General features: G+C 38.9%; 1 protein-coding gene and 2 non-coding genes across 3 annotated transcripts in view; 1 reads left to right on the top strand and 2 right to left on the bottom strand.

Annotated features, from left to right (window-relative positions):
• LOC126210309 (peroxidase-like) overlaps window positions 1–24134 on the bottom strand; it is a 126571-nt gene that overhangs the window by 48243 nt on the left and 54194 nt on the right. The window contains exons 5-8 of the mRNA XM_049939505.1: window positions 17342–17518; window positions 8420–8610; window positions 8152–8347; window positions 1595–1792 (exon numbers count right to left, since the gene is read on the bottom strand). Of these exons, the coding sequence (XP_049795462.1) occupies window positions 1595–1792; window positions 8152–8347; window positions 8420–8610; window positions 17342–17518 (762 nt within the window). The remainder of the gene's footprint in view (window positions 1–1594; window positions 1793–8151; window positions 8348–8419; window positions 8611–17341; window positions 17519–24134) is intronic.
• Trnas-uga (transfer RNA serine (anticodon UGA)) lies at window positions 23465–23539 on the bottom strand. Its single transcript has one exon. It is a non-coding gene; the product is annotated as a tRNA-Ser (tRNA).
• Window positions 23606–23680, top strand: Trnas-cga (transfer RNA serine (anticodon CGA)). Its single transcript has one exon. It is a non-coding gene; the product is annotated as a tRNA-Ser (tRNA).

Below are 24134 nucleotides of genomic sequence, written 5' to 3'. Positions count from 1 at the left end.
GTACAAATGTCAGTTCCACCACTGTGCTTGTCTATTTCATGCCTTGTCTATTTCATACTACTGCCATCTGTATATGTGCATATCACTATCCCGTGACTTTTGCCACCTCAGTGTATATCGACTCTCACCCATTTCTCATTACATTTCTACAATAAAGCGATACTAACTTGTACATACCTAGGAGTGACTTTTCAACTGATCTTACATCCAAATGATGTTTTCTTATGTTTACCACATCTGTGGAAATTTCTGTAGGTTTTTCAATAACCAGTATTACTATGAGAAGCTCATTTTTCTTTTTTAAAAATTTGATATGTTTTGATGAAACATTCTAAATCTATCATGACTGTTTGTCTTTGTATTGTCCAAACTGCATTTGTTTTGTTTCTGCAATGATTGTTGCAACTGTGTCTGTAGCTATTTCTCCGCTCTTTCTTTCAGAAACAGTTATCCAGAAAAAGACTCAGTGAAAAATTGGAAATCATTTAAGAATACATCCAATAATATTTTCTGCTGTTTCTCAACACATTTTTCCTCTAGCAAGTATTCCCTGAAAGAACCCCACTGTCCCTGAAAATTCACCAGTTCACTTGCGTGACACAAGTATAAGAATGAGACAAACCATAATTTAAAAAATCTGTTTCTGGGTCAGAGAGGAGCTAAGTGTGCTGCTGCAAACATTTTCAGCCTTCTTACCAGTGAGCATAAGTACTTAAAGAATGGTGAATTCCTTTTAAAAACATATTATACCAATTTATCTTGAAACACTTATTCCATTCTGTTGAGGAATTTGTGTATGAGAACTTACCAAAGAAAAGATACAGCTAAATAGTTTCATAGTTGCACATGTTAATACAAGAATTTTAAGTAGATCATATTATTTGCATTCAAACTCCATGTAGTGTGTAATCTTTTTAATTTTTTCTGTTTTTTAAATTTTTTGTTGAATCTCTGAAGTGATTATCATGTAGTATGACAACAACTATGCCTAAACTGTTTTGAAAATTTCACTACTGAAAAGTGGAGATAATAATTTGTCAAATGCTGATATAAGTATTTTATGCAGATCATGTTCTTTTCATTCAGACATTTTTTATTGTATATAGTATCACTTAATTTATTTCCTCTACTATGATGACAACTATGGCCATCAAACTGTTCTGAACATGTCCTATTTGAAGAGGAAAGATAATAATCATTTATTATTTTCTTTCTAGTACTGTGGTATCCATTGAATAGTAAAATGTAACTGAATTATCTAAATATGTCTGATCATTATCTTGGTGTGGTCAGCATCCATGGCAAATTCATCACTGTATAAATGCAGGGGATATCAAGTAGTAAAGTATAAGTAAATAGATTCAGGTATAGCCCCTCCTGTGTAGGGTGTGTCCATGCAAAAGGTGATGCATTAATGGCACCCATATATGAGCATAATTGTGGATCCAAATTTGATCATTTGAGCATTTTAAACTAGGAGTAACATAAACACCGAGAGAAAAAGGAAAAGGGAAAGAACATTTAGAAGAATTAAGTAGGAGAAGACAGAGTAGATACTACTCTGACAGATATAACATTTATAAATAACACTTACTTATTAACCGTGGCAGGAAATCCGTGTAAGCTATGTGTTGATACTCAGCAATAACAATCCTGCGAGCCTCGTGGTACAGCCTCTCATCGTCCCAGTGTGGGTTCAAAGCAGACAGCTGATCAGCCACTCGGTTGTGTTCTCGCACAAACAAAATTGTCTCCAAGGCCACAAGTGGGTTCTGGTTCACACGGTCATCACCTGGACAACAGTTCCATCCTAAAAGTTAGTCACTAGTTTATGGCCACATGTTATCATATTCTGTTTCAAGAAACTAATTTTGTCACTAGTTTTGTCACACACACACACACACACACACACACACACACACACACACACACACACACACACACACTTATGAGCCTACATAGTGCTGGCTGGATGTACAATCCCGGGATTGCAGTTCAGCATATAGACTAGGGTAGGGTGGGGGTTGTGCAGCAGGAAGAGGGGTTGGGAGTGGGCAGCTAGTGGCTCAGAGGGCGGCAACCAGATTGTTGACTAGGTGTGCTGGAAGTAGGGGTGACATTTCACAGTCTAGGCATGGTGCACGGGTGTAGTTAGGAAGTATTCTTTCTTTTTTTGTGTGTGCTTGTCAGCAACTTAATGCCTCTGTTTTTCTGTGAACTTTCCTATTATAACTATATCATGTTTTGTAAAATATCCAAATGTGCTAGAAAAAAAAAAAAAAACAGGCATAATTTTCAGAAACAGCTTTACTAGTTGATTGTAGACTTCAGTCCTTGAGACTTTGATTTGATTCCGAAGATGAAGGAATCACTTCATGGCATTCACTTCAGAACTGTTTTAGAGATTCAACAGGCAGTAGACCGCTCCATTCGCACCATCAACAGAACAGTCTCTGCTAACGGTATACTACGCCTTCCACATTGCTGGCAACGGGTTCTACACACTGCTGGTGACTACTTTGGAGGACAGTGACAGGTGCAAACATGTAACTCTTTTGTATTGGCTGTGAATAAATAGTTGCCACTACTTAAGTTCCAACCCTCATATACAAATTCTATGAGTGGCACGCTATAACTAACGTAATTTATTTTTTTCTTGGCCAAATTCAGTTAAAAATAACAAAATTTATCGTGAAACATCATGGAATATTCCTGTTTCAGCCTCTGTAGCTTCAAGAGTTTTTGATAGGTGGTGGTGTTATATGTATCCTTCAAAAATGGGACTTTTAATGGAGGTGTGTTACAAGCAGAGAGTTATCATTGAGTTTCTTTTTGTGGAAAACCAGAGCATTGGAGTTATTCATAGGTGCTTGCAGAATGTCTACAGAGACCAGGCAGTGAGCAAAAGTACAATGAGTCATCGGGCAAGGCATCTGTCATCATCGCAACAAGGTTTTGCAAATCTGGCTGATTTCCAGTGTGCCAGTCAGCCACATACAGCTCTGACTCCAGCAAAGTTGGAACTTGCAGATACTCTCATTTGAGGTGATCGACGTATCGCGATCGGACACCTTACTGCACAACTAGATGTTTCCATCGGTAGTACTGACACACTCGTACACCAGCTGGGGTACTCAAAGGTGTGTGCACACTGGGTTCCCCATTGCCTAACATAAGACCATAAAGAGGAACCAAGAATCAGCTGTGCAGAACTGCTCGCACATTCTGAGATAGATAGTGACAATTTTTTTAACATCATCACAGGTGATGAAATATGGGTTCATCACTTCAAACTGGTGCTGCTGCATCACCTCTCCTCCGAAAAATGAGTTAAAAACTGCACACTCGGCCAGTAAAGTCACTGTGACAGTCTTCTGGGACTCCGAAGGGATTATTCCGTTTGATGAGCTCCCTCGTGGTGCAATGATCAGCTCTGATGTGTAGTGTGCTGCCTTCTGGAAATTGAAGAAACAACTTCAGCAAGTTTGTCACCACAAAGATGCAAATACAGGGTGTATATGACCCGGGACAACTGGGAGATCCGGGAAAGACCTGGGAATTTTTTCATCCGGGAGAAAACCGGGAAAAACCCAGGAATTTTTTAGAATTCCGGGAATTTTTCATTGTTTTTTTTTTTTTTTCAGTTAAATTTTTGTAATGTTGACTGTTAAGAACCGATACTCTAACAAAGGATATCACTGTATCGCACTACTGCAGAATAATACTTCAGCAATAAAACATGAACGAGAGAAAAAACGAAAATAAAACTTAAATTGCAAAGGAAATGCATCCTATAAAGCAAAGCAAAGTGTGTCAAAGGCTTTAGGAAGACAATGCAGTGCTTCGTAGCAACCAATCGCTTACGATGAGCGTGACGTCACAACTGTTTACTTTGGATTCGTTTTAGCAGTTACGAGTGGGATCTTGCACATATGCAGTTGAGTAGTACCTTCTCCCTCTTCTGGCTACAGAGATGTGGCTGTTTGGCAGTGTAAGCAGTTGCAGCAAGCATCTAAAAGCTACCGGGAAAAATTTAACTGGAGCACCCATGCTGTCAGATTCATGCATGCGCAGCAAACCCAGATCTATGAGAGAGTGGCGCGGGGGGGCGGGGGGGGGGGGGGGAGGGCAAATTCATATTCTTGAGGGCAAAAACCTTTTGTTTTGCAAAGGGACTAGCGTCCAGCACACGTTAGTCTATCGATTAACTTTTTTCTGTTTGTGTGTTCGCGCTATTTAGCAGTGATGTTGCTATTGGCTGACTACATCACGTGTCCTAAGCCCTGAATACCCGCTATCATTGGCTGGTGAGATCACGTGACATGAGCTAGGACTGACTTACAAAAGCACATCACAATCTCGATTTCAATGGTTCGGAAAGTAACGTGCGGTGTTTGGTGGAATTTGAATTTATACTTTCGTAATACGAAAATATGCAGTGTACATGTTGCTGCACATCAAAGATCTTTCCAAAACGTGTTTTTTTCCTCGTGTTTAGTTTTCTAAAGTGCCGGGAAATTCTACGCCCTCGTATAAAACCGTAGTCATTCAAAGGACTGATAAGTTATACAGTTCCGAGAGAAAATATACTGTCAGTTAACAGGGAAAAAGTATGTTTCCACCCAGGAGAAAGTGTATTCTTAACTGGGAAATCTGGGATTTTTTTTCCTTGTCCGCGTATACACCCTGAAAAAGCTTTTGTTCTCCACAACACTGCAAGGCCTCACACAAGTCTAGCACATGAAAGGAGCTAACAAAACTTCATTGGACTGTTCTTCCTCATCCACCCTACGGCCTGGATCTCACACATTCTGACTTCCATCTGTTTAGCCCAATGGAGGATGGACTCCATGGGAAGCAGCACATGTGTGATGGGGAGGTTATTGATGCAGGAAGACACTGGTTCTGACATCAACCAGTAAAGTGGTTCCATGTTGGCATACAGGCTCTCCCTAAAGTGGCATAATACTGTCACATTGAATGGATATTATGTTGAAAAATAGGATTTTGTAGCCCATAGTGTGGATGTATTAGAATCCTGAAGGAAATCATCTCGTTTTCATAAAAAGATGTGTTGCATTACTTATTGAACACCCCTTGTATAAACAAAGCTGTGGCATTCTTCTGCCTATTTTTTAAAGTAAAATGCAGAACCGGTATTACCTTGCATGTTCTAAATTTCTTCAGAAATCAAACTGATCTTCATTGAGATAGTGCTCTACGAGAATTTCTATTACACTGCAAATAACTAGTGTCAGTTTTTTGCAACTATGACTTGTTAAACTATTAATACAGTAAGGATATGGTTATAATAGAGGGAAACATTCCACGTAGGAAAAATATATCTAAAAACAAAGATGATGTGACTTACCAAATGAAAGTGCTGGCTGGTCGACAGACACACAAACAAACACAAACATACACACAAAATTCAAGCTTTCGCAACAAACTGTTGCCTCATCAGGAAAGAGGGAAGGAGAGGGAAAGACGAAAGGATGTGGGTTTTAGGGGAGAAGGTAAGGAGTCATTCCAATCCCGGGAGCGGAAAGACTTAACTTAGGGGGAAAAAAGGACGGGTATATACTCGCACACACACACATATCCATCCACACATATACACACATATATATGTGTGGATGGATATGTGTGTGTGTGTGTGTGTGTGTGTGTGTGTGTGTGTGTGTGTGTGTGTGTGTGTGTGTGTGCGAGTGTATACCCGTCCTTTTTTCCCCCTAAGGTAAGTCTTTCCGCTCCCGGGATTGGAATGACTCCTTACCCTCTCCCTTAAAACCCACATCCTTTCGTCTTTCCCTCTCCTTCCCTCTTTCCTGATGAGGCAACAGTTTGTTGCGAAAGCTTGAATTTTGTGTGTATGTTTGTGTTTGTTTGTGTGTCTGTCGACCTGCCAGCACTTTCATTTGGTAAGTCACATCATCTTTGTTTTTAGATATATTAATACAGTAACTTTCATGACTGTCAACATGAATCTTTTCAGTTTATCTTTTTGAAACTAAATATCCTGATAATCACCAAAAAAGTTAACACTACCTACTGTCAACTTAGGGCAGATTGTCTTACTGGTACTACACACCACAGACCTGTCTAACGCAGCTTTCCCTGTTAATTTTTCATGTGCGAATCTCTTCATCTCTGCATAATTATTGGAATATACAACCATTTTAACCTGTTCACTGCATTCAAGTCTCACTTTATTACCTGTTAACTACACCTTGATGCCTAAGGAAGTGTCATTATCAGCCTGTGTTTCTTTTAGTCAACTTGTATCATGAAACCCTTTTTAGTCCAGTTTGATCTAGTGCCTCTACCTGTGTTGCCCAATGTAGTCATCTGACCTTCAGAATCCTTCTGTAATGACATGTTGCAAAAACTTCTCATCTACTCTTATCTGTACTGTACATCATTCATGTTTCATTTGTATGTACACCTATGAGACAAACAGTTGGAGACAAGACTGCTCAACACTTTAATTCATATTTGATATTCAAATACTTCTCTTTTTCATAAAAAGTTTTCTTACTGTTGCCAGTTTGTATTTTATGTCCTCTTTATGTCTACTGTTGTCAGTTACCTCGCTGCCCAAATAATGAAACTCACCTAATACTGTCAGCATCTTATTTCCTAACTTAACTCCTCTAACATCACCAGGTTTAATACATCTACACTCTGTTACTCTTGTCATATTTTTATATATGTTGATTTTTATATCCTCAGCAAATCACAGTTTGGTTTTCAGAAGAGCTGCTTTAAAGAGAATGCTGTTTACATGTTCACTCACCAAATTTTACAATAATTACATAATAAGACAACACCAGCTGGTAATTTATGTGACCTGTCAAAGGCCTTTAAGTGTGAATCAAAATATTCTTTTAAATAAATTGAAGTTTTATGGGACTGAAGGTATAGCCAACCAATGGGTAATATCATATCTAAGCAAAAGTTATACTTAGTAATTCAAACAATATAGTCTGGGAATGTAATTCTGACTAGGGAGAAACCATGTATGGGGGTCTCCAAGGTTCAGTCTTAGGTTCACTATTGTTCCCCATATATGTAACCAATCTTCTATCTAATATACAATGAGGAGAATTAGTTCTTTTTGCAGATGATGCTAGTATTGTATTCAGTCCAAGCATACATACAGAAACAAAACAAATGCTAAACAATGTTCTTAAAAGTAACATTGACTGATTTTCTGTAGGTGGTCTCACCCTCAATTTTACAGGGGTACTGCATCAACGATAAGTGTAACACATGGTGAGGAAACAATAAATAGCGTGGAAACTTAAAAATTCTTAGGTGTTCATATTGATCAAAATTTAAACCGGAAAAGGCACATATTGGAACTTGTGAAACAACATATATATCAGCTACACTTGCACTTAGAAGCACTACAAATCTTGGGGAGAGACAAATTAGTAAGATGACATAGTTTGCATATTTTTGTTCTGTAATGTTCTGGGTAATTTATCTTTAAGAAAGAAAGTCTTCGTTGCTCAAAAATGGGCTCTGGTGCTCATCCACAATCATCTTGTAGACATCTGTTTAAGGAGTTGGGCATTCTAACTGCTACTTCCCAGTATATTTATTGTCTCATGAAGTTTGTTGTAAATAATCCACTACAGTTCAAAAGGAACAATGACGTACATAATTACAATATAAAAAAAAAGACATTCATTAATCCACATTATGTTGTCTTTAGCACAAAAAGGGGTGCACAATGCTACAACAAAAACTTTTTACCACCTAATCAGTGGCATAAAAAGTCTGAGAGACACCAAAGTAATATTTGAGATCAAATTGAAAAGGTTTCTCCTTGAAAAGTCCTTCTGTTCTGTAGAAGAATTCCTGTTATTGTGATGCATAAAAAGCAGTCATTAGGAACTACTAACTCACATCTTTGTGTCCTATATATTCAGTTTGTGGCCACATTTATTAATTTTAAATGTGAAAGTAAAATTACTCATTCCACACCATTATGAGTTATCATACAAAATGACCTGTGGAACATTAAACTACCTAACTATAGATGTCTGTCAGTTCAGTTGACCCTTGCAAGTCCCTTGCTGTCTATGACAGATGAATTTTAGGTAATTACATAAGAACTGAAGTTAGAAATGATGCCATCCTCACCAGCAAGAAAGCACGTTTCATCAGACGGCACACTACAAGAGGCTACTGAGTCGTTGACCTGGGGCAACACTTTTCTGCCACCAGCAAGGACCCGTGTCGTAAGTCGCCCTCCACTGAACTCCCTTATTCTAGATGCGTGCCTCTCATCAGATCCGTACATGAAAGAAGCATCTAGATAGTGGCTTGCAGAGCTAACCTGAAATACAAAGTGACAGTTAGTAACCAGATCTAATAGCAAGTGAAGCTGTGCACGTGGAGCCATACGTACCGATTGTGCGGGGCCCAAGTATCCTCCCATTGTGTAGGTCTTCATTGTCCTCACGACACTCGTACACTTTACTCCTTTTTCTGTGTAAAACTCATCATCCTCTGGTATTTTAACTGGGTAGCAGCCAACACTGATGTCCTTACATGGGAGGGGAGTGGCAGTATGTGAGCAGCACATTATGTACTGTCCACCTGAAATGTGCAGCATTGTGTCACCAGGAAGATACACTGATCTTTTTTATAATTTAATGAACAAAGCACAGCTTACAGCATGAGTTTTTATTGCAACTACCAATTTATACCTAAGTAGGCTGCCTTCAGAAGAAAACTATGGAGACTATGTTAGCATCTGTCACTGGAATCAGTGAACACTTGTCGAACAGATGGTACTGTAGACTGCTACCATCCTCTCCTTATATTAGATATGAAGATGTCCATTAGAGGAAAAAAAAATTAATTATATGCTAGCCAAAGTAGTTATCACAATGTCACAGCACTATGGGTGTTACAACTGCATACTTAAATCTTTTAGAAGTGCACATCGATTCTACAACAGAACTACACTGTCACACTCATTTTAGTATAGAAGCTGATCCGCTAATGCCACATTCATGTTTGAGAAGAACACAATACACCTGATCAGCATTTCATTGCTTATTACTAGCAGGCCACGTATATTGATTATAATATACACATATCAATATAATAGAGGGAAACATTCCACGTGGGAAAAATATATCTAAAAACAAAGATGATGTGACTTACCGAACGAAAGCGCTGGCAGGTCGATAGACACACAAACAAACACAAACACACACACAAAATTCAAGCTTTCGCAACAAACTGTTGCCTCATCAGGAAAGAGGGAAGGAGAGGGAAAGACGAAAGGATGTAGGTTTTAAGGGAGAGGGTAAGGAGTCATTCCAATCCCGGGAGCGGAAAGACTTACCTTAAGGGGACAAAGGACGGGTATACACTCGCACACACACACACACATATCCATCCACACATATACAGACACAAGCAGACATATTTAAAGTTTCAAACTTTAAATATACACTCGCACACACACACACATATCCATCCACACATATACAGACACAAGCAGACATATTTAAAGTTTCAAACTTTAAATATGTCTGCTTGTGTCTGTATATGTGTGGATGGATATGTGTGTGTGTGTGCGAGTGTATACCCGTCCTTTTTCCCCCTAAGGTAAGTCTTTCCGCTCCCGGGATTGGAATGACTCCTTACCCTCTCCCTTAAAACCTACATCCTTTCGTCTTTCCCTCTCCTTCCCTCTTTCCTGATGAGGCAACAGTTTGTTGCGAAAGCTTGAATTTTGTGTGTGTGTTTGTGTTTGTTTGTGTGTCTATCGACCTGCCAGCGCTTTCGTTCGGTAAGTCACATCATCTTTGTTTTTAGATATATTTATAATATACACATGTATAAATAGAAAATACTTTTGCACTTGGATGTGGTTTACTAATGAAATTCTTGTATATTTATTTCAAATATCTGAAAATTTCATATATTAAGATGAAAAATGACATTTCTCAAAAATGTGAATATAATTTCAATGCTGTTTTATTAAAAATGATACTTTTTCTTGAACATATCCGGTCATAAAAATGTGTGAAAAACTATTGTAAACAGAAGAGAGTGTTTCATAGCATGAACTATATGAAATTAAATATCAAGTTCGTATACCAAAACTGCAAGTTGTAATACATTTGTAACCATTATTTTTTCAGAAATGGAGTGGCCGTGCGGTTCTAGGCGCTACAGTCTGGAACCGAGCGACCGGTACGGTCACAGGTTTGAATCCTGCTTCGGGCATGGATGTGTGTGATGTCCTTAGGTTAGTTAGGTTTAATTAGTTCTAAGTTCTAGGCAACTGATGACCTCAGAAGTTAAGTCACGTAGTGCTCAGAGCCATGTTTTCATAAATTTTTTTTTATTGTTAGTGTCAGTAATTTAAAATAACTGAAATTCCTTTCATTTTCACAAAAATACTGGTATTAATGCCACTAAAGTAAAAAAAAAAAGATCCTTCGTGATATGTGGTCCAAGTATAAAATTGTATTGTATTGTATTGTATTTCAACCAGGGGCCTAGAAATGACGGAGAGGCTCCATCCCTGCTGCATCTGCAGTGGTCCACAACCCAAAGATGACTACAGCAGTCCACTTCACCCCTCCACTGCCCCACACCAAACCCAGGGTTATAAGTATAAAATTACTTCTATTTAAGAGTTAAACTCTGGATGTAAAAAGTTTACTCTAACAAGGTGGTTGACATTCACTGAAAATTGTGTTAAGGAAATAATTGTAAAAAGGTCCACTTTTATGACTTGTGAATATTTTCTTTAGGCATTTGCAATATGAAATTTTTTAAGCAGTAATATGTATAGAATTGTACATGTGGTTGAGCAGAGCTGTTGATGGCAAGTTACTCCAGTAAAGGTTGAATTGTATCAAAGATGTAAATTTATATAAATGTTAACCAAAGAACTGAAGAAGGAGAAACATAACTATTTAATTGAATACTTGAAAACTCAAAAACTTGGAAATCTTTCTGCTGCAGTCATTATACCTCTGAATGATTCAGCAGTTTCTCCATTAAATTACAGACATACTGGAGCATAAATCCTTCTTCTTCTTCTTCTAATATTTCAGCTGTGTACCATTTCGCCATCTTCAGAGCAGACTGAAAGACTGGCCCTACACTTGCCCCATCCCTTTAAACCCACGGACCATTTCACTCTGCATGTGGCCACAGATATACAAGCATCAGAGGTGTTGACTGACAGCAAAGATGCATGAGTTGCATCTGTGGTTATGTGGTTGATCTATATTGGGAAGTCAATGTATAATTCTGAGTTGCACTGTAGCGAAGTCTTTGAAAGTTTATTAAATTAAATTCTGGATTTGAAGCTGAAACTGGTATATATTTAAAATTATTCATCAAATGAATTTCAACTGCTTCTTTCACCACCGTGTCCCAAAAAGATGAAGTTGATACAAGGAGTTCAACATTTTTGTACAGCATAGAGTGACAAGTGACAATGTAGTGCTCTGCCAAAGCTGGGGGTATTGGGCTGTCTGAGGCAGGTGTACCTAAAATGTTCCATGCACTTTTCAAGGACTGTATGAACCATCTACCTGACATATGAAAGACCACACTCTCAGGGGATCTTTTAAACCCAAGCAGTCAGTAGCATTAAATCATCTTTAGTGGAAGCCAAGAATGCTGCTGTCTTCAATAGAGGTAAAACAAACACTTATTTTACACTTGATTAGAATCTGTCATATTTTTGTTGATAGCTTCCCACACACAGTAGGAAAAAATGAATTAAAACTTTTCTTTGTCCTCTTCCGTACCTGCTGTGTAGAATATCCATTACCTTCAAAAGCTGTTTTTAAGTGTAGAAGTTCCTTTTGCAGATTTCTCTCATCAGCAATGAAATGTGCTCTGTGTATTAAAGTTCTGAGAACACTCATTGTCTGGGAAGTACAGTGGCAGCTGTTTGAAAATAAAGATAAATCTGTATGCATTTGGTTCTGATATACCACATATACCAAAGTACTATAATCTTTGGGATGAACCAAAACATAAAAAATAGAAGGTAACCCTCCTATCCCTCCTATTTGATTTCCATTGTGAAGTGGATTTGTCAATGGATGGGGTTCAATGGATGGAATTCTTGTCACTCTTCTTGTTTTTATCTTCACTAAGGGGCCACACTATGAATGTGTCATCAACAAAGTCTCGAACTACTGTAGACTACAGACTAGCCATTTCCAGCGTCTTTTCCTCAGAGTACTGCATAAACAAATTGGGCTCCAAGGGTGACAGGTGACTACCCAAGGTGACACCATCAGTCTGTTCAAAAATTCATTACTAAATATAAAGTATGTCAAGATCATAACATGTCTAAATAAAGCTGAGACCTCTTTACCAAAACTTTTGCCAAGTAAGGGCCCTGACAGGGAAACCTTCATGAACAAAGACATCAAATCCAAGTTGAATATTAAATCAGTGATTTAACCCTTGCAATATCAAGGTGTGGATCGGTACTTTGGGCTCATTTTTTGAAAATATTGTAATCTAATCAGTTACTTTACACACTGCCACAAAAAAATTGTACTCCTGGAAAGATGACATCAATTTTGTTCTGATCATGGCATATGCCACCTGGAGCATAGTGGATTTACTGATAATGGTTTCAACATTGTCCACCAACAGAAAGCATAGTAGCATGGCTACCAGAGTAACATCTGTGTCTGTCCTTTAACAGGGAATGCTCACAGCCAGGAGTTTCAGTGTGGTGCAAATTTGTGAAAAAGCAAGCAACCATGACATGGAGATGCACTTGTGCTTCCTACAGCCAACTGAGTGAGTTCAAAAAGGGGTCAAATTTTGGTCTCCCAAGTGTTGGGATGGTCCTTCTAGAGAACAGCTACGCAAGTTGTATGTGCTGCATCAAATGTGCAACAATGCTGGTATCTGCGAACTCTTGAACATTCTCACACCCTTAGATAAGTTTCTGGACGTCCACATAGCATAGACATGCACCAGGATCATCGTATTGTAAGGGCAGCAGTGGCAGATTGTACAGCTTCCACAGCACAGGTAAGAGGGCTTGTGAACTCAGATATGTGAACGTGAACTTTTACAAACCAGTTAATAGCAGTGGGACTACAATCACTCATGCCCCTAGCCTGTCATCTACTCACGCCACAGCATGGGTCAACTGATGCTGTCAGAGGACCACTGGGGAGATGGAATGGGGCACTGCAGCCTGCAGGAATGAAAGCAGATTCTGCCTGCACACTAGTGATGGTCACTTGTGTTTACCACATAGACCTGGTGTGCACTACCTCACAGAGTGCATTCATCTAAGACACACTGCCCCCATCCCAGGCCTTACGGTCTTTTGTGTGATAAGCTACAACTCTCATTCAGCTTTGGTGGTTCTGAAGGGAACACTATCCAGCCCTCAGTACATACAGAATGTTGTTAGGTTTGTTCTTTCACCATTCTTGCAAAAGGACAATGATCTGTCAATCCGACAGGATAATGCTCACCCACAAACTCCCTGCAAAATTTGAGGTGCTCTGCGAGACGTGCAGCAACTCTGCTGACCAGAATGCTCTCTGGAATTGCTTCCAATTCAGAACTTATGAGATATGACGGGACGAGAAATGACTTGTGTGACTTGTTGACCAACACAGAACTGTGTGAAGTAGTCGAGCAGGCTCAGCTCAGTGTATCCCAAGACAGTATTTGCCAATTGTACGATTGACTGGATGCCAGACTCAAAGCCTGTATTGTCACCCATAGAGGCTACACCACGTACTAACATCAGTGTTTCAGCATGGTTCAATACCTGGTACCTCAGAAACACTTGTGATATTGAACTGTAAATGTAATAATTTCCTGTACTCTGCATGCACAGTTGCAACAATAAATCTTGAGTGAATCTGAAACCTCTAGAAAGGGGGACTATTTTTTTTTCTGGCAATGTATTTCGATTTATTGCTCATAACACATAATTTTACACACACGTGTGTTTTCAACTAAGTATAAAGTTTTTACAATTACAATCTTTTTAGTTTACATTATTTCTTATTACATTAAAATTCATGATAAATTCAGGTATTAAGTGCATTTTTGAATAAGCCACTGCTTGACTCACTTTTTGAAAGTCTCCCCTGTTGATATCTTAATTTCATTTGGTAACAATTTATTAAAAACTGCTCCTTTGACATTGGAGCTTTCCACTGGTAATCTTCTGTTAATCTTCCGTTAACCATGTGAGAATCTTTTCTATGCTTTGTTTCATAGTTGTAAATAACCATGTTTCTTTTTGTGATCTTAGTGTCTTCTTTCACTAGCATTATAGTTTATAGTATATAAATGGCATAAACTGTGAGAATATTGTGTCTAATGAATAGGGGTTTGCAAGAAGTTTGTGGTTTTACTTTTGCTATGATCCTCAAGGCTCGCTCCTGCAGTATGAAAACCTTTTTCATGTTAGTTTGGCATGTCCCACCCCACAGTACTACTTCATAAGACAAGAAAGGCTACACTAATACATAATCTACAGTCCTTAGGGTTTCAGAATTAAGACATGGTGATAATCTTCTTAATGCATATAGACTGGGTGATATTATTATTATTATTATTATTATTATTTTACAGACATAATTAACTTGCTGCTTCCATGAAAGTCAATCATCTATGCCTAAACCCAAGAATATACAATCTGTACTGGTTTTAGGTAGAATTTCATCAATCACAGTATTTTGTCTCTTTGGACAACTTGGTTTAAAATGAATAGTATTATTTTTTTCTATGTTTAATTTTAGTTTGCCTCTTTTAAAGTGAGCTCTTGCCTTTTCAATAAAGTTATATAACTCTTCAATTAGGCTGGGCTCACTGTCTGCATAGCAGACACCAGATGTATCATCTGCATGCATAGTGATCAATTTCTTGTTGCCAAGAGAGCTTGGGAAATTATTTACATAGCATATGATTAGGACTGGACCTAAAATGGAGCCCTTAGGAACACCAAAATGTATATTTCTTATACTTGGCTTTCTCATCTCTAGTATATCTCCATTAGAGTATGTAATCTAAGTGCACTACTGTCTACCCTTTAAATATATTTCTAGCAGTTGCATGAGTTTTCCAGTGACACCACTCTTCACAATTTTTGGTAAGAGAATGTCATGATGTACTCTATCAAAGACCTTGAGAGGTCCAGGAGGACTCCTGCTGCTTGTGATCTTTCATTTATATTTTCCACTACATTATGGACAAATTGTACTGCTGCTGAGGTAGTACTTTGAGATCTGAAACCATTCTGAAAATAACTTAATATGTCATCATTGTTGTGATGTTCCAGGACATTTTTAATATTATTTTCTCCATCAGTTTGCTGAAATTTGAGATTAGGGCAATGGGTCTGTAGTTCTGTACTTGCTTTATTTCCCCCTTTTTGTGTATTGGTTTAACTACAGCCAGTTTCAACTTGTCAGGGAACACACCACCTTTGGGAACACAGTTTATAATTATTTTAATTTTTTCAGTTGAAACTTAGCCTTAAAAAGTGTTAGTAGTAGATTTTTCTTTTTATAGTGAATATTCTATTCAGTATTTTCAGATTCAAAAGTTTACCTGTACATCAATATATCTTTAAAAAGTATGTTGTGAGCAAAAGTGAACAATAATAAATGAAATTTCCATTTTTAAATTAATTGTGGTGGTCATAAAGTACCCCCAGCTTGGTAGTACATGTTGTTCAAAATGTGTTGATATTGCTAAGAATGTGCTAAATGATATCAGGATCTGGACCCTGCTTCCACAGCAATACCTCTGTAAGAAGTATGTTGTTAATATAAGTCAACAACAAATAACATTTTTTCAAAACTTTTTTCAATGTGGGCATAAAGTAACCCCCCCTCCCTTTCCCTGTCACTAGTAATGCACTTTGTGGAAATTGCCCTGGTAGTGCTATGGTTAAGTTTGTCAATGAAATCTGCAGAGTTTTGTGTCTGATTTGCACATTTTCCTACTGGAGGCCTTAATAATTAAGCTAAGAGTAATTTGGAGAGCCAATATTACTCGTTATTGATAGCATTGGAACAGCTTTCTTATGAATATTTGGAAGTCCATAAAACTTTGAAGGAATCACACAATTTGGTTTCAGCATTCTCCCAATGTTTTCAGGTGACTCACTGTGCCTGGGCCACATTTGATTTGCACCAAAATAAACTTGGACACACAGTCCAGTTTAGCATATTATTAATTCTGTGAGGTCTCAGGGATTGGGGAGCAATTAGTGGTACACTATTCATTTCATAATGTGTTCTGCTTGCCATTTAAGTTGCAGCAGAATGGAAGTGGCATGCAGCAAATTGGCATGAAGTTGAAACAGTTTGTAAATTGTGCTCTGGGCAAATATGTACATAGTACATGCATTAAAGACAAAAAGACCCACTGTGGTTTAACAACAAAGTTTGGAAAATGATGAAGAAGCAAAAGCTGCTGCACTCTTGGTTTAAAAAAGAAACACACAAATGATGGCTAGCAAAGGTTAGAAGAGATTTGTGCATTTGTGAAAAGATCTATGTGAGAAGCATACAGCTACTAGCACTGTCATACCTTAGCAAAAGATCTGGCCAAGAACCAGAGAAAATTCTGGTCCTCTGTAAAATCACTGAATGGGTCTAAGGTTTCCATCCAGTCGCTTGTTGACCAGTCTGGTGCGGCAGCAGAAGATAGCAAAACTAAAGCTGAAGTTATAATTTTTGCGTTTATGAAATTGTTCAAACAGGAGAATCGAACAAACATACCATCGTTTGACCATCAGACAATGTCCCTTATGGATGACATAGCATCCCTAGCATAGATAAATAACTGAAAGAGTTGAAAATAAATAAGTTGTCAGGTCTTGCTACACATCTCACAGCAGTCCATACTACTGAAGGTTGTTATTCAGGCTTCTGATGGGTTGTCATCTTAATGTGACTGGAAAGTGTAGTAAATTTTCATTAATTGGTAGCTATAGACTGGAGGATATTCTGAGTAATGTTTAGGAAACTGCATAATAATTCATTTGTTGCTGAACCACTTCTGCAACATATTTCTGTTACCTAGAGTAGAGAAATTAAACATCCACTGTCCAGGAGGAGTAAGATTCAAATTCTCATACAGCAATCCTAATTTCAGTTTTGCAGCCTCCTTTATTAATTTTGTTGAGAGACCAGGTATTCTTTCAAAACTTCCACACTCAGTCTTGTTTTCCAAACCCATTGAATCTCTGCTGAGCTTTGTGTTGACTGGATGATGAACTAGAAACTCCATTCACTCAAAGCAATTAGATATGCAGATAAGGTAATGATATATCACTTACTCTCTCCAAGCCAGTCTCCACTGAGAGCCCCATCATGGGTTATTAAACCACCAAATGCCATCACCATCATCGTATTAGTCTCATCATCAAAGTCACCAACTGGCAGTAAGTGCTGCCTCAGAGATCTGGCATTTGGTAGCTCTTTGCCTGTGACAGATTTCCTAGGTTCATTTATACCTGCAAGGAAACAAGTACAGTAGGAATTAATGAGAATCTCCAAAAATTCCACTGATTCAGTCCAAAAGGAAAGGACAGCCACTGTAATCATATTTTATACATTTGACATTTAAAAAAGCTCCTAGGCTCTATGCATCAAAGAAAAACTGCAATAATACTTATAATTCAGAAAGTCAATTTTCAGAAACCTTTATGTTGCAACACATTACATGTCTGAAATTCATTCATCGATTAAGTGATCATCCTTCATAAATACCATAAAGAAGAATAACCTTCATGGATGTGAAATGAGTTGAGGTATATGTTAAAATAAGACAAAGACATACCAGAAACTTAATTTGTATAGTATTGTACTAGCAACAAACTATTATAGGTCCTACTTTGTAGAAAGCTGCTGTTCATCTGCTATCAGTTGCTTAATATTTACTTGATTAAAGTTGTATTATTTACAGAGAATATTTTCTACATCTATAAATACTGATCCTATTTATAGTATATCAGTAGAGGAAAGTGCCCTCTTATGAACACCCCCCAACCTCCTGCAATGAGGCCGACCCTCTGGTCTCTTGGCTGTGCATTCTCCTGAATTGTAATGAGGTCAAGTGTAAACATGTAAACAGCAATTTAGGCGTCTACCACTCTGCAACAGAGTGTACAAGTTACCCACTTCACTTGTTACTTGTCAGTTCATCATTACATATGTTGGCAATGGAAAAATGTTTAACGTTGTGTTATATTCTCACTTGTTTCTCCCAGATACTGGCAGGTAAGGCTTTCAAGCTGTATGTGTTCTGGAATAGTAAGGTTTAAGATTAATGTTTATTATTAACACTTTGCCATCTGCATGTCTCATACAAATGTATTTGCTTGGCACCAGCAGTGCTAATTCAGATTACTTGGCTTGTTGTCGGCCGTTCTTGACATTATCAGGAGATTATAAATTGTTAAGTTTTACTAGTCTCATCATTAGTTCTCATAAGTTCTCAGTCCTGTTCCCCTAATTTCATGAAATTTTGAAGATATACATACATAAATAAATACAAAATTTGTTTGATTCATATATTTGTTTATTTGCATTGTACTTGGTACTTGTATTTCTCTTTCATATGATATCTAGCAAAACAGTTTCCAAGATGTAACACAACTCCACAAGACTTGCACAAGGTAAGTCTTTCCGCTCCCGGGATTGGAATTACTCCTTACCCTCTCCCTTAAAACCCACATCCTTTCGTCTTTCCCTCTCCTTCCCTCTTTCCTGATGAGGCAACAGTTTGTTGCGAAAGCTTGAATTATGTGTGTATGTTTGTGTTTGTTTGTGTGTCTATCGACCTGCCAGCACTTTCATTTGGTAAGTCACATCATCTTTGTTTTTAGATATATTTTTCCCACATGGAATGTTTCCCTCTATTATATTAAGATCATGAGGAGATGTACGTGGTGTAGAGGCAACCTCCAAGTTTTGCTCAGAAGCAGGTACATGGTCTTTTATCCATGAATCAGACACTTTCAATAAAAAATTGTGAAACTGGAGACTCTTGAGTCCTGTATTGAAATATTGACATGTACAGAATGGATTAAATAATCCACAATTTAGGAGGTACATGCAAACTTTTTTTGACCATTTTATGGTTTTTCTGTTTATAGAGCAATAACTCAAATATTGGTCTGCTCGATCCACTCCTTTCATGTATTTGTTGTAGTCTAATAAACTTCCAGGTTTTTTTCTTGTGTAATTGATTTTCCTACATTTTCTCTAAGTGTCAGTCAAAGGGGCATTATGTACTGTAGAGATCATTCACATCGTTCTAGTTTTTGAAGCTCTCCATACCTCTGCAAGTACTTCACCTCTCCATTGATGACAAGCTGAAAACACATTGATTTTGCATGCTTTAATTTTTCCAGAAATCCTCTATTTTTCCGTATCATTCCACAAACTCAATTTTTTTTTCAAGTAACTTCTCTGCAAGTACTACACTGTTATGATAATTATCCATGTAGAGGTGATGCCACTTTCCATAAGAAGGTATCAATAGTTTCATCAGTGGTTTTGCTAAAGGCTGTCCAGCACCAGAATATATCTTGAATGAGAAAATGTATCCTGTACTCGAAACACACAGCATCCGAATGAGTATGCCATATTTCATAATTTTTGATGGTTTGTAAACTTGAAAATTTAATCATCCATGGCATGGAATCATTCCTTCATCTGAGATGTTTTAACTTAGATTAAAACTTTCTTTAAACTTTTTGGAAAAATAATCAACTGCACTTTGAAAAGCTTGTTGGCATTATCCAGTTTATTGTTGTTGTTGGGAAAATGTAAAAATGATAGTATTTGTCTGAATTGCTTGCAGGACATCATTTTGCTAAATACTGGTGTGTCTGTCAATGGATTCGTTGACCAATAATCATTGATCCTTGTTTTTTTTTTAATACAATTCCCATAAGGATAGTAAGCCCAAACCATTTTCTAAGTTTAGGTCCCGTAACATTGACCAATTTGGCATTTTTTAAATCCAGGTTCCTTCTATTGCAATTTTGACTGTGCTACTTGTTGGTTTCATTGCTAATATATTCAAATAGATAATTCTGATATCAATATAATAGAGGGAAACATTCCACGTGGGAAAAATATATCTAAAAACAAAGATGATGTGACTTACCGAACGAAAGCGCTGGCAGGTCGATAGACACACAAACAAACACAAACACACCCACAAAATTCAAGATTTCACAACAAACTGTTGCCTCATCAGGAAAGAGGGAAGGAGAGGGAAAGACGAAAGGATGTGGGTTTTAGGGGAGAAGGTAAGGAGTCATTCCAATCCCGGGAGCGGAAAGACTTACCTTAGGGGGAAAAAAGGACGGGTATACACTCGCACACACACACACATATCCATCCACACATATACAGACACAAGCAGACATCTCACAAGCAGACATATTTAAAGACAAAGAGTTTGGGCAGAGATGTCAGTCGAGGCAGAAGTGAAGAGGCAAAGATGATGTTGAATGACAGGTGAGGTATGAGTGGCGGCAACTTGAAATTAGCAGAGATTGAGGCCTGGTGGGTAACGGGAAGAGAGGATATATTGAAGAGCAAGTTCCCATCTCCGGGGTTCGGATAGGTTGGTGTTGGTGGGAAGTATCCAGATAACCCGGACGGTGTAACACTGTGCCAAGATGTGCTGGCCATGCACCAAGGCATGTTTAGCCACAGGGTGATCCTCATTACCAACAAACACAGTCTGCCTGTGTCCATTCATGCGAATGGACAGTTTGTTGCTGGTCATTCCCACATAGAATGCATCACAGTGTAGGCAGGTCAGTTGGTAAATCACGTGGGTGCTTTCACACGTGGCTCTGCCTTTGATCGTGTACACCTTCCAGGTTACAGGACTGGAGTAGGTGGTGGTGGGAGGATGCATGGGACAGGTTTTACACCGGGGGCGGTTACAAGGATAGGAGCCAGAGGGTAGGGAAGGTGGTTTGGGGATTTCATAGGGATGAACTAACAGGTTACGAAGGTTAGGTGGATGGCGGAAAGACACTCTTGGTGGAGTGGGGAGGATTTCATGAAGGATAGATCTCATTTCAGGGCAGGATTTGAGGAAGTCGTATCCCTGCTGGAGAGCCACATTCAGAGTCAGATCCAGTCCCGGAAAGTGTCCTGTCACAAGTGGGGCACGAAAGCTGTTGTCAGGTTGTTGGTGTAATGCTTCAGGGATTCCGGACTGGAGCAGATCCGTTTGCCACAAAGACCTAGGCTGTAGGGAAGGGACCGTTTGATGTGGAATGGGTGGCAGCTGTCATAATGGAGGTACTGTTGCTTGTTGGTGGGTTTGATGTGGACGGACGTGTGAAGCTGGCCATTGGACAGGTGGAGGTCAACGTCAAGGAAAGTGGCATGGGATTTGGAGTAAGACCAGGTGAATCTGATGGAACCAAAGGAGTTGAGGTTGGAGAGGAAATTCTGGAGTTCTTCTTCACTGTGAGTCCAGATCATGAAGATGTCATCAATAAATCTGTACCAAACTTAGGGTTGGCAGGCCTGGGTAACCAAGAAGGCTTCCTCTAGGCGACCCATGAATAGGTTGGCGTACGAGGGGGCCAACCTGGTACCCATGGCTGTTCCCTTTAATTGTTGATATGTCTGGCCTTCAAAAGTGAAGAAGTTGTGGGTCAGGATGAAGCTGGCTAAGGTGATGAGGAAAAAGGTTTTAGGTAGGGTGGCAGGTGATCGGCATGAAAGGAAATGCTCCATCGCAGTGAGGCCCTGGATGTGCGGAATATTTGTGTATAAGGAAGTGGCATCAATGGTTACAAGGGTGGTTTCCGGGGGTAGCAGATTGGGTAAGGATTCCAGGCGTTCGAGAAAGTGGTTGGTGTCTTTGATGAAGGATGGGAGACTGCATGTAATGGGTTGAAGGTGTATCTCTGCCTACATGGTGTTACTCTGTAAGCTTACATTACTGCCGAACCTGTGTGATCATTTTGGCTGATCAAGTACATCTCGTGATACAATGTTTTTTCTCCAATGGTGATTCTGTGTTCCATGATAACAGGGTTCCTGTTCACATGGCCTGCATCATTCAGGGCTGGTTTTGTGACCATAAGGATGAAACAACACATCTCTGCTGGCCACCAAAGTCACCACATCTAAATATTACTGAGCCTTAATCGTCTACTTTGGAGAGACAGGTGTGTGCTTTACATCTCCATCACTGTTACCTGAGCTTGCCACTATTTTCCAGGTAGAATGGTATAAGAGTACCTCAGAAAACATCTGCCCCAATAGCAGAGTGGTCAGCATGACAGATTGCCATCCTACAGGCCCGGTTTCGATTCCCGGCTGGGTTGTGGTTTTTCTCTGATCGGGGACTGGGTGTCATGTTGTCTTCATCATCATTTCGTCCCCATCCGGCATGCAGGTCGCCAAGTGTGGCTTCAACTGTAACAAGACCTGTACCGAGGCGGCTGGACCTGCCCTGTGATGGGTCTCCCGGTCAATGATGCCTAACGCTCATTTCCATTTTACCTTGAAAATCGTGCAGGACCTGTATTTACCCATTTTGAGGTGACTGGAAGCTGTTTTGAATGCCAATGGTTTTACTGTGGCATATTTGGTGTGGTAATGTGTTTGTGGTGGACCATATTTTTGTGCAGCCTTGTACTTCTCTCACAGCTTTACAACAAACATTGCTACTTGCCCTGTAGCTAACAGAACTTTTCAATCCCTGAGTCTACATTTTCAGATGATTTGTAGGAACAGTGGCTAATGGGGTACAATTCTAATTTGCTGATGAAGTCATAGGGGATCCCAATTTCTTACTTTATGTTGAGATGGGAGCTTGTTGAATGTTTTACTACCAGAACACATTAATTTGTCCTTAACCCTTGTCAAGGAAGTGATGTGCAGAAAATGCACTGGGCAGTGAGCTCAAGTACACGGTATCGGTATTGTCTTGCTTCCTCTATTCCCTGTTTACATTATGTATTAATTCTGTATGTTTCCTTTCTGTTCTTTATCTCCTTAAATTTTCATTTTATTTTTTCATAGACCTTTCAAAAATGTTCTGTTGGCCATCTCATCCATTAACACTCCTCAGTCTTTTTCTCTTTTCTTTGCATTTATTCACATTTTATTCCTGTTTAAGAATGGTGCAATTAATTTTCAGCTGAGTTGATCCCTTCCTGTTGCCATACTTTGCAGCTGATAAATATATTGGTTGAATAAAGTGGAACAGCAGAATACAGAAAAATCTCCATGACGGTGCAGATTATGTGGTTTATGAACTATCTATATATGACGGTAGTATCTGTTCCCGAAAGAACAGTTACTGTGGATGACCATGCAGCTTTGCTAGAAATGAAATGATAATTAAATGGACACCCCAGCTGCAAACAGGCGTTGATATACTTCATTGGGGACATGTTGAAAATGTGTGCCCCGACCGGGACTCGAACCCGGGATCTCCTGCTTTCATGGCAGATGCTCTATCCATCTGAGCCACCACGGGCACGGAGGATAGTGCGTCTGCAGGGAGTGTGCAAGGGATAAGTCCCTGCAGACGCAGTATCCTCCGTGCCCGTGGTGGCTCAGATGGATAGAGCATCTGCCACGAAAGCAGGAGATCCCGGGTTCGAGTCCCGGTCGGGGCACACATTTTCAACATGTCCCCAATGAAGTACATCAACGCCTGTTTGCAGCTAGGGTGTCCATTTAATTATCATTATGAACTATCCATACAGAGTAAGGCAATTTTTGAAAAATAAAACTATGAAACCTGAGATATTCTGCTATAATTAGAACTAAAACTTTTGTTTTGAGTACAGTGTTATGTTTTTGACTCAAGTTTTGCAACTGGAGGAGAGTTAAGATGAGGCATCAAGGAATCCACTATCATGTGCACCAAAGTACTGAAATGCATTGATCTGTTCTTAGAGTATGCAGCAATTTGATTGCCCAAACCAACAGTCTGACTCTCCTAAAGCTGATAGTCACTGTGTAAAAATGGATAAAAATCAGAAACAGAAAAAATTGAATGATATTTTCCCAAAAATGAACTGAAAGAAATTGATGCAAACTGTAGTGTATTTTGAGTGTATTTTATAA

Source organism: Schistocerca nitens, chromosome 10 (genome assembly GCF_023898315.1).
Source record: "Schistocerca nitens isolate TAMUIC-IGC-003100 chromosome 10, iqSchNite1.1, whole genome shotgun sequence".
Classification (NCBI taxonomy): Eukaryota; Metazoa; Arthropoda; class Insecta; order Orthoptera; family Acrididae; genus Schistocerca; species Schistocerca nitens.
This window is presented reverse-complemented; position numbering and strand designations above follow the sequence as displayed.